We start from the raw sequence: 11,903 nt of genomic DNA, 5'->3' as shown, positions 1-11,903 counted from the left end.
TACGAGCAGAGAAAATTACAAATTTGAGAGTAGTTGCTATTTATATAAAACATCCTTGGATGTGTTTGATACCCTTTGAATACCGTTTGAACACCCTTGAATATTGATTTGGGTGGAGGTTTGCGTGAATTTTAAATTTTAGCGAATATATTTTAGAAGAGTTGTTATTTATGTATGAAATACCCAAGCTTAAGCCCTGGGCGGGGGCTTGGGTAGAAGTTTGGGCGAATGTTTAGATGAAAATTTGGCGAGGTTAAAGCTGAGTTTATGTTAATCCAATCGCTAACTCAAGCGAGTATATTTCAATGGTTTGACTGGAAGTCGGTCGATGGCCACGTTATTCCAGTCTTTCTTGGGTCGTTGAAAGTGGCAGACAGCAATTGCAATGGATTCACGCAAAAGACGGATAAAATAATACGTATACGTTTCAGCTAACACGGAATATTGAACCATCTAGAGCTGCGTTTCTTAGCCTGTAATCCGCGGACATCCGCGGAGCCACAAAGTCCTTACACGTGCAAGTTGATATTCCGTTGTTCGAATACAAAATCTATAGTGCGTGTACTTCTTTGTTTATAGCGAATCTTTTCTTCCCTGAAAGATCGTTGGCGTGCAGTTGATGATCGTTTCAAGTGTATTACGTATTTGACACATTGAGGATTTAAATTTTGAGTTAAGTCTTGGGCGTTCATGATAACGAAAAGCCTTTAACAAAGATCCGTAATGAACAAAGGATTAAGAATCCCTGTTTCCAGCATCCCGAGGATTCCAGTAACGCTGGAATATTGTGTTCACGATGGCGAGGGTAAACACTGAATCGAAAAAGTAGAATTTCGATTCAGTCGTTTGATTGAGTTATTCGCTGGAACGACTGCACTGTACCGCAATGAAAATACTTTTTACGTTACTCAAGTTGCAATCCAATGCTGAATTGGATCACTCCACTGGGATACCACTAGACCAACGTAAATCATAAATAAGTTTAAGGTTTAGGTTGAGTTAAAAGATACGATCGGCTTCGATGACTGCATCTTGATTGCACGAAGAATAGAATTTTTGTGCCAATGCACATTTTGCTGATGAGGAAATTGTTATATATGCGCGTAAGCTTTTATTTTTGCAATAACGAAGCTTGTTAACTTAATTTCAAAGTTAAAGTTTGGAATAAATTTTCAGAACGTCGTAATTGAAATTTGCTAGAGAATGAAATTTCATTACGAGAGAAACTTCGTTATTCTTTCATGATCGCTTTGTTTCAAACTTCCTTTGAAGCTTTGTTTTACGCGAGTTCTTTTAGCGAAATGCAATCTATCATCAACAGTTGCAAGAATCGAGTATCGGTGCAACGTCATCTACAAATAAACGGAACAGTATTTTCGCGCGTGTTTCGAGATACGATCGATTAGCAAGTCGGAAGCCAAGGTGGAAGGAAAACAAACGCTATATCAGGAAGATGTGAATAAATAAATTAGGCCATCTCCCAGGTTGACGTGTATATATTCCATAAAGCGAAACCGTTTTACTCTTTTTCATTTCCTTTGTTTTCACGGGAGAGGAAACATCGTCGTATCGTATGTGGTATTTCGAGAATATCAGTTTAATATTATTTTTATCTGTGTGAATAATTTCTACCAGTTGCCTAATCTTTTTTGCTCGCATTCTTCCCTACAGAATTTTTCTGTACTAACAAATAATTACATTAGACATTAAGCTGTGCATGCTAAATAATTTATTTATCACTAATAAAAATAATGATAGTGAAGTAATAGTAAATAATAATTTATCGTAATGTATCACAGTTCATAAAAATAATTCAAGTTCCTCCATAAAATGAACAGGTAATTTTTCTCAATTATCAGAAAATAATCTGACGCGTGTTAAGTAACGTCGACTAAAAAAGTTTCTGTTTTTTTTTCGACAGCAAACAATAAATGGTTTGATTTTGTTTTCATCGATTGATATTGATACAAGCTTCGGTCCATTTATGAATTCAATTACTTTCTTTCTTCTTTTTTTTTTTTTTTTTTTTTAATCAACAAGAGAGCTTGTGGATCGTTGCGACGTGTTTGTTTTGCTTTTGTCCCAAAAATCAGTTGTACATTCATGCACAATGCATGATATTCCTTGGAAATATTTTGAACTCGCTTATAGATATATAGAAGACATTTCATAAACTCTCTTTACGAAGATTTTATTTAGTTGTCTCTTCATCCCCTTTTCGCGTATATTATAAATCAAAAATAAATATGCATGACTTTATTTTCCAAAGGTATATATATCGTATATAATTGTATAGCCCAAACAAAAGTTGTTTTAACTTAAATAAGATAAGGCGGAAGACCCCGTATAAGTTTCCGGAAATTTGTCAAAAAATACCGGTTGGATAGCGTGACTCACCTATGGTGGTATAAATGGTGCCGCAGTAGAATACAGCGTTCCAGAAGGTCCACACCTTTTCTCCGCGATCCGTTAACCCGCGCTTGTAGAATTCGTACAAATGTTCCTCGTATTCCATCAGTTCGTTCCTCGCCCGCCCATTCCAAAGTTCTGGATTCGAAGCCAATACCTGGTCATCGCACAACTCTCGAATCGTGGTCAGTGTCTTGTTTCTGTGACATACAAACGTTTAGAAAAAATTTTCTTCGTTCTTCTGACTGAGTACGATAAGAAAGACATGCCAGATATTACGCGGAGATATTATACGCGGCGAAACTTTGCATTCGAATATATCCAAGTTACAGCTTGGGCTTGAAGTCCAAAGTTTTCAATGGAACTATAGAAATGGGTCGCACGAGATCACTTAAGAAATTCCAGAGTAAGCTGACAATCAAAAAAATTTCATCTTCTTCCTTACGTGTCTTGATATCGAAATGACAAATATTTTTGTTCGATAAATGATGGTAGTAGACCTCTTAATATTTATCGCAGATCGCCGATAAATAGAGAATGGTGGAAGCGCTATAGAAAATCGGAGAACTATTTCATTCAGTAGTTTTATTTATCGATTCGTTTTATTTTGTAAAAACTCGGAAGCTAAATTTGTTATATGCAGAAAAAAACTCCATGGCTCTCTTTCCGCATGGTCGAGATATTTATACAAATATAAAAAGATACAGAAGAAACAAACAAATAGGAGGGAAAGAAACGCAAATAAAAAGGAAGAAATATACGAGTGAAATAATAAAGAACGTGTTTCACGGGAAAATAGAACATTTTGTAATTTAGAAGAGGAGATACGTGTTTGTTGTAGGAATTATTTTTCAACTATGATTACTCGGTACGTTTCACTCTCTTTTCGTTCTATCGTTCTTTTTTTATTAGATAACTATAGAGCAATCGAATCACCGGTTTTCTTTTGCGTGTTGATTCGCTCTTGATTCGAATAAATGGCTCGAACGTCCTGGATTATTGGAGGGGAGGTAAAACGAGCTGACAGACGCAGCCAGACGACTCGATTCTGTCTAGACTAAGGGTCGTCGATGATATTACAAGCTTTCCTTTATTTCCCTTACTGATAGATTGTTTTAACAACCAACAACTAATAGAAAAAATCAGAAAATTACTTTGCTCAATAATCTTATTATACGGATAATTTATTGCGTCTTTAAAAAGTATTAATATGTCAGAAAATTAAAATATTTGATAAACCAAACAGAAATTAAAAAATTGTGTCGAAAATTTTATAAAAAATCGCAACTTAAGTGTCAAGAATTTTATTCTAAGAGCATCACGATAGCAAAAAGTTCAATAATTGAAAATATATTCCCCTCGTTAAAAAATTTAAGCTTCAAAGATTTTTGAAACATTAACGTATTAAAAATAGTTAAACGTTTATCGACGAAAGATATATGCATCGTTGAGTTTTAAGCGCGAATGATTTAATTAGGCATGAAAAAGAATTGTAAATGACCAATAACCACGGGAAAATTACTTTAAAGAAAGCTGCGAACGAAACCTAGGTGACTAATATTTTTCTCGCAAATCACTCAAATTACATGCATTTAAATTTGTTTCTTTAGAATTATTCAATGCCCCGACCCTCTGGTTATTTTTAAGTAAACTACGATACACTTATTATACCACGCGCAGAATTTAAACTGTACCTTGAAACTTACTTTATTTTTTCTCTCCTTTTCCTTTCAATTAACACCACGCACCTCTAATCGAAGTTCGCATGTTCACGAAGAAACACAGATTGTTTACACGCTGGAAAGGGAAATGATTTACAAAGATTATAGTTACACCGGCCGAGTACTTGGTCTCCCACACGTACTTCATTTCCCTTCTTTCTATCGGATCGGTCACGCCACCGGCAAATTTTTATGCGAATAGAAGAGAGGTCAGAAGCAAATTCTAAGCTAAACCTGACCTTCGCTTTAAGGTCAATCGATCCTACACGACGAAAGTATGGTGGAAAAATCGATTCGCCCTCGGACCAGACGAAATCGCTGCCGATAAGTGGAATAAGTCAAGGAAAGCGTCGACGTTATTATAATTTCCATGTACACTGGTTCGCGAAAATGCTTGTACACTCTATATAGGAAACTTTTACGTCCATAATTACATGCATACGTTATATAAAACGTTTTGAAACTTGATGACCATTACAATGGGAGACTAACATGATGAAAATGTATAGTATAAATGTATAGAGATTACAAGATACTGTGAGATGGGCTTATTGAATTAAGAGTATCTAAAGATTATTTCATTCTTGGTAATTGTGGCTGTTTCCCTACTCTATTGTTATTGAACATTCTAAGCTTGCTTTTTGATTGAATTTGGAATGTAATAGATTGTAACGCGTATATTCGCCCATTTTCTCCGTATAGTAGATAGTTTATGGTAGATATAAGAACAAGAAGAATCTATGTTACAATAATGGTTAAAATAAATCTCCAGTAATTTAATTATAAAAAGTTATCGATTGAAAATCATTGATTGAGTTTAGATTAAGAATTCAATGTTCTTAAGGATTCTAATAATAATATTCGAAAGAACTATACACGTATTTAAGAGCAAATTGAAATTAGAATCAACTTCAACGATGTATATCAGTAAATAATCGTTAAATATCATATCGTACGAGTTATCTCGAAACTTCCTTCACTTCTGCCAAAAGATTGTAGTTAAGCTCGTTTAAATTTCAATAAAAGCAGAGTTTTGGGCAAGACGACTCTTGCTAAAGGACAATTTTGGCTTGCAGTCGGTAATACTTACTTTCTCGTGCAATAAACTAACTGCGAATGTCTCAATGTTACTTGTATTGTGGCCAAGAGCACAATCGAAGGTACGAAGGAAATTACAATACAGGAATAATTTGTAAGAAAAGGTGATTTCTGTGGTGGACAGCTCCAGTGACACCATAGAAGATGAATCTTTCCATGAGTTATACGAATGTCTATAAAGAGTATTTCCTTGCAATTGCAAAGAGACGAGAGATGTAAGGGATGCATACTGTGTCAATGTAAAACGTTATCGCGATAATTTGAAACATGCTCGCGTGACAAAAGAGCTCCGGTATCATTAGATTAGTATTTAGGTATAGTTAACGGTTCGAATGTACATAACATGTTCCCGTAAACGTACCAGTTTTCATTACAGTCGGCTAAAATAAACTAGTTCTATTTATTTTTATATTAGTTCGCGTGAATGAATAAAACGACTGAATTTAATCAAATTGCGAAATAACATAGTTACTGTCAAATATTAGGATGACGTTTTGTACCGATACTTTGCATCGAAAATTTTGTTAGTTAACAAGGCGCACGTCCCAGTTAACGAGAAAAGGAAAATTCTATCGCTATTCTTGAAAGCAGCAATTTTCTTTTTCGACAGCATCAACAAAGATAGAAACACTGTTATTAAGAGAAGTGCTTATTTTTCGTTTTCTTTGCTTCGTCATGGACATCTTCGTTATATCGTATCTACGTTATATGAAATAATCAACGCGAAAATTTTCTTACGCCTGGATATATAGAACATTCAGTCTTTATTTTCTATAAAACAATTAAGAAGTTTTCTGAAAAAGAAACCTGTACATGTACAGTAAACAGTATTAAAGATATCAAGTTTATTTTCTAATTGTGTAAGTATTAGGTTGCTGCGAAAGTTTCTTTCGTTTTATAAGGAAATAATAGATACACAACATTTTTTGTTTCATATTATTTTATTGAATTGTCCATCTATTTTGTGATAATAGAACAAAATATAACGATACAACATAAAATATAAAACGAAAGAAACTTTCGGAACAACCTAATGGTTAAACGGTGAGTTCTAATAATTTTTTAATGTTTTAAACGCAATAAAAGCGAAGAATAATTTGTATGAAAATTCGTATAAAAGAGAATGTCAATTAATTTGCATAAACAAAGGTACCGAAGTACGACAAAACGATATTATTATATGTACTATATTTCCGTGGCTCGTGTTTGTTTTAATACACGTTCGATCGTCCTACATTTTCCACTAGTATTGTCGATCTGGTGTTTCCCGATGAAACCGATATTAACGTGTGCATGATCGTCGCGTTTGTGCTTATTCTTTAAGCCCATTTTCCTTGACATCAAGGTTAAACCGTCAATATGTACGTAGAACGTAGAAATATAGAGATTATTATACTTCTCCTAGTTGAAAGGATAAACTAATATTCCGCGTGATAAATGTAAAATAGAATTATTGATGAACCGGCGAGTGCAAAAAATTTCGCCTTCGTTCTACTAGAAATAATAAATCATAAGCTTCATCGCATGGTTAAACAAACGCGAAACTAGCGTCTCGAATGAAAAGAAAGAAAAGAAGAGCGGCAGAAAGAAACGTTCTACCCTGTTCTCTATCATCTCGTATAGAATATTAAAGGGATACAGTTCTTTTTAAATGTGTCCGCTTTTCTAAGCAAGTCCTTCCGGGATATAAACTATAGATACGACTATGAATCGCAGATCTAGGTTAGTCTGATATAATACGTTTAAGTTTACTGTTGATTCACAGTTGAGTTTGATTTATATCTCTCCTGATACGAAGTTACACGAATTTACTAAAGTTCATTCGAAAGAAGCTTGCCACGATTATGTAACGTAAAAATTGTATATATTTATCGTATTATATTATATATTGTAACAAAATATATACGATTCTTATCTCATGCGCTCCTCCAAACTTCAGTATCCCAGATTAATTATCAACTCTAAATTATGCAATTTTTAATCAACTTTTTAATATATACATGATACATTAGCTACTTTCCTTATCGTACAAAGTATCAAACGTAAAAATATTCAATCGTGCGAATCATAGTTTTATTATATCTTTACAATTACTTGGATTTTTCAAATTTCGAAACACGACTGTCCTACAACTTTCGAACAGCGCTGTATATCTGTCCGAGCCGTTCTCTCGTTTTCAGAAACGAAAAGAGCTTTAACTTTTTAATGGAATCCCTGGCAAAAAAAACGTCGGTCATTTGTTAACGACAAAAAAGAAAAACAATACACTCGGGTTAAGGATAACCAAAAATATCAGAAAATTAAAAGGCGGCATTAAGAAAAAGCCAATCGTGAAGCTTCGTATCTGTGCACCCACCTCTCCTTTCGAATGTTTCCGTGCGCCATATCCTCGTTGGTTCCCTCGATCGTGACGAATATCATCGCGCCCCCGATACTGTACAAAAGCACGATAACAAATAAGAAAATGTGCGTGAACCATCGTCTGCTCCAGGAACTGACCTGTGCAGAAATTCGTAATACCGATATCAGTACTAGCCATCTTGACGCGAATATATAACAAGAACACACACGCGAAATCATTTAACGCGGACCTTCTCGTAAAGCCAGAACGCGCTCTTCTCGCCGACACTTAGGCCAGACTTGGTCAGATCCTTGATGCCCTGGAACTGGCTGAAGACGAATTCACTGGCCTTGTTCGCGTAAATCACCCGTGGTTGGCCGGAAACAGGAGTCATCGGCATGGGGGTTTGGCCGTACGGTGTTGGTACGTACCCCATACCTGGTTGTGGATAGAATTGACCCGGTATCGGAAGTTGAATCTTCAATCTCGGGGGCGGCGCCTGCCGCCCATCCGGCGAATTTGACATTTCTTTAAGGCTTCTTCTTTCGTCGTCGAAAAAAAAAAATAAAATAAAATAAAATAAAACGAAAGCTCGTAGTTTGTGACAATTAAGTTTTCTTAAAGTATCTTAGAAATCCTTTAGAATCACCTAGAACTATCACAGTCAGTCATCACTCTATCTCTCTTTTTTGTGCTTTAACACTATAGTTCCTACTTGGTGTTACGTATCACTGAAGATCGAGTGCGTGTTAATATATATTTGTGCTTCGAACAGCATCAAGACTTTCTTCTCGGTGTTTCCAATATCGTTAGATCCGAGAACACGCGTATAAATAAATGCTGGTGTAAATTCGGTAGGCAAATGGTTAGCTATGTCTTAATTCCACGTGGAATTTAACACAGAAATAGGGTCGTCGGACAATCGGACACGTTTGCCGTGAATTTACAGCCGGCTGTATTCCAAGATGCTCGAACCCCCGTCTAGAACGACTCTTAATTTATCATAGAGCCATCGCGACCCGGATAATCCGGATTAGCTGGTATGCTACTAAATCAAATCACCACTCTGCCAAAACTAAAAAAAATGTCACCGCTATGGCGAAATCCAGTTGAAGTGGAATTCCTTATTCAGATATAATATCTTTCTACGTAAACAACATTCCTTGGAATTTGTTGGCAAAATATAATTCGGTGAGAAATTGTCCTTTTTCGAACTGCGATCCTTCCACGTCTCAAAGAAATCACAAGATAAGTCACTATCCAGTGGAATCCAGTTGGGAATCTTTATTTAGATAATATCCTTGTTGGAACTTGTTGGAAAAGGATGTAACAAGTATTCACTCAGAAATTTCTCTCTTTTCGTTTCAACGTCGCAGGAGTGAAACGGAGTGGCGAGGGGCAAATTTCCTCGAGTTTATAAAAGGAGGACACGAGAGTCGAATATAAAGCCCTAAGGTATGTGATTAGAAAACAGCGACGAACGCGTACGCATGGTATTCGTTGATCTTGACCGTGCTCCTCCTGTTCAATCTCGAACTTGGTGGTTCGGTTGATTTCCAATTTCGTGGCTGCCTAAAATTATTCGAGCGACATACCGCGAGTCAGTGACCCCGGATGAGATGCATCTTAGCAATAAATAGATCGACTGTCCGCGAACGTGTCGACGAATTTAAGTAGCAGATACACGAATAGTTTGTGCGCCTCTTCTAATTAATTGATTTATCAAACTCACGCTTACTTTCTAAAATAAAGAACGAAGAAGCGTCTACGACGAGGTGTGAGCGGTTAAGAAGATGATTTTTATTTAATAGTAAAGATATCGAGAAAAGAATGAAATCAATTGAATCCCAGAGGAACGTTGCTAGCAGCGACGAAAGTACTTTCGATGATCGAGCAAAGGATTAAAGAGGATGCTTCGTTCGGTAAAATCTCTTTTCTCGTTGGAGAAATCGTACGAACCGCTGACCGAGTACAGCTTCTTCGTTCAACGATGCAACTCGATATTTCCTCGAGGATTTGTCTTTTTAAAATCAACGCGCACTTTAACGCAGTCTTTCGAGGTTCCTTGGGAGTGAAATCTCCAATCCACTTTTTTCTTAATTAGCCACTCGTCCAATCAAGTCATCGAACGAGTACTACGCTTAGGCTAGCAAAAATTTGTGCTTCGTCACTTTGCTAAGATCTTTTGCATTTACTATTCGCCCCAAATTCGCGATAATTTTATCAAACTGCAACCTATTCACTAGAAATTTTATCAAATTGTAACTTATTTTTAGGAAATCTTATTAAATAGAATATATTTAATATTTGTTCCTTCTTGTTTAATGTTAGGGAGATTATAATGATCGAATGAAAGCATAACGCAGACTCGAGTAATTTCACAAGCTATCATCGATAACGTATTACGTGTCTGATAAACCCAGTGGCTGCCACTTTCCACTTTCCTCCAGCAGAGTACCCCTCGACAGCAAGAATCCTTTCGTTCGCTGCCTGACTTATCTTATTCCTTCGTTTCTCGCTTCTCGAAGGAACCACGAGGCTCGTTCGTCATTTCACTCTGATCGGGAACATGATCGTGTCAGCCTCCGTTATCCTACAGCGCGTCATTTGTATCCTTTGTGCGGGACGATTGCGTTTAATTCACTTTCTGGCAACGATCGCGTTTAGCTCTCCTCCCAGCGACAATTTGTGCAAAACTAGGAAGCTCGTGGCTCATCGATCCTGCACTACCAACAGAATTTACATAGCGCTCAGTTCGATTTCTGACTTCCAATTGTTATTTCCAAAGAAAATTGATTACTTCGGTCCTGTTGGAAGCTGTGTCCGAACATTAAAATTTTATTATTTATTTTATTATTTCATCATGTCAATCCTCTTGGAAGCTGTATGCAAAGATTCGCAAATAGGAAAATTTGTTATTTGGAGAGAAGCTTTGTTACTTCGATCCTCTTGAAAATTATATTCAACGATTCACATCTGCTCGAAGCTTTGTATCACTATATTATCTCACGTTGCTTTATTTTTATTTCCTCCTTTATTTTCCCTAGGTATTTAATGATTTAGTATTCGGCTAATTTTATAAATATTTGCTGTCTCGTCTGTGAAGAAATTATTTGTTAGAGATTGGCTAATTGCGAGAATGGAATCGCGGTGTTCACTGTTCGCGTGCACTGCGCGTCCCTTTCAGTAATTCTCCCCGTTTGTGTCAGGAACAGAGAAAACCCGGGAACTGTATCGTACGTGGCTCTCGGATACCTCTGGCGACGGCGTCGCGACGCCAACTGACTGAGTGAGACTGGTGCCGGGCGACGAGGCATTTTGAAACGGGCGCTACGATTTACAGGGCCGTACTGGCTACTTAAAAATTCATCTGACTTATGTAATTTAGTGCGACAACAACTTGCAGGGAACATAAAACACGATGTACTCGTCTCGTTAATGGGATAATGTTATTAGGAAACATATTTGTCTCGAATATATTAAGAACTGTGTTAAAACACAAACGAGGCCAATTTGAGATACGCTTTTTCCATATTCTACAATTCCTTTTAGATTCTGTTTTTGAAGATTAAGAATCAGGAGAAATTTGATGTACATCAATGAGGTCTAATTTTCAATTTTATTCAGAAATCGAGATAATTTGTGCTATCCAAGAGGATATTTTCCAATCTCTTTTAGATCACGCTTTTTAAAATTAACATTTAAGTGAAATTTGACGCACATAGAAGACCTTATTTTTTAATCTCGCGTTGCAAATTAATCGTAGAAAGTACGAATGAATTAGAATATTTTTGAAATACCCTTATTATTGTCGCTAGATGTTTATGTACAATCGAATGCAGTGCATTGAAGAAACAATATCTGTATCGATGCTTCTTACAGCGAGCAAATATCGCTGAAATATTTTTAAATCGCGAATATCGCATACCACTCGAACGACCAATTCGCGAAATCTCACGAAATATTCGATAGTCCAGTATAGAATCCTCTTCACCGTAGAAAATCTGATCTTTCGGATCCTCCGTTTCTGAATCTTCGTTACTTCGTGGACAAGAAGCGTTCTTTGCTGGGAAAAGAGATGTTCCAACGCAGAACGATCTCGAAGTGGGTCACCTATATCGATTGCCCGTCCGAGGGAACTTTTAAAATCGCATCAAACAAACACTCGAAATAAAAACCTATACCGAAGCTAAAAACGTACATCGTATCAGAATCATTTATATCCATTATTCGAGAAGGCAAGTCCAACGCCTAACACAAATAGTATGCGATTCTATTGTTAATGAAGAATTCTATTCTCGAAAGGCTATTATCCTAGGCCATTTATCAAAATT

General features: G+C 36.4%; 1 protein-coding gene across 1 annotated transcript; it reads right to left on the bottom strand.

Annotated features, from left to right (window-relative positions):
- Window positions 1–2,549: 2,549 nt before the first annotated feature.
- On the bottom strand, window positions 2,550–10,886 carry LOC139990564 (uncharacterized). Its single transcript, XM_072009967.1, has 4 exons — window positions 8,219–10,886; window positions 7,820–8,111; window positions 7,585–7,662; window positions 2,550–2,609 (listed from the first exon to the last, which is right to left on the bottom strand). Exons 1-4 carry the CDS (start codon window positions 8,239–8,241, stop codon window positions 2,571–2,573), a joined length of 432 nt encoding a protein of 143 aa, XP_071866068.1. The 5' UTR covers window positions 8,242–10,886; the 3' UTR covers window positions 2,550–2,570.
- Between the last annotated feature and the right edge of the window lie 1,017 nt (window positions 10,887–11,903).

Source organism: Bombus fervidus, chromosome 9 (assembly GCF_041682495.2).
Source record: "Bombus fervidus isolate BK054 chromosome 9, iyBomFerv1, whole genome shotgun sequence".
Lineage (NCBI taxonomy): Eukaryota > Metazoa > Arthropoda > Insecta > Hymenoptera > Apidae > Bombus > Bombus fervidus.
Note: the sequence above shows the minus strand (reverse complement) of the source record. Positions and strands in the feature narration are given on the sequence as shown.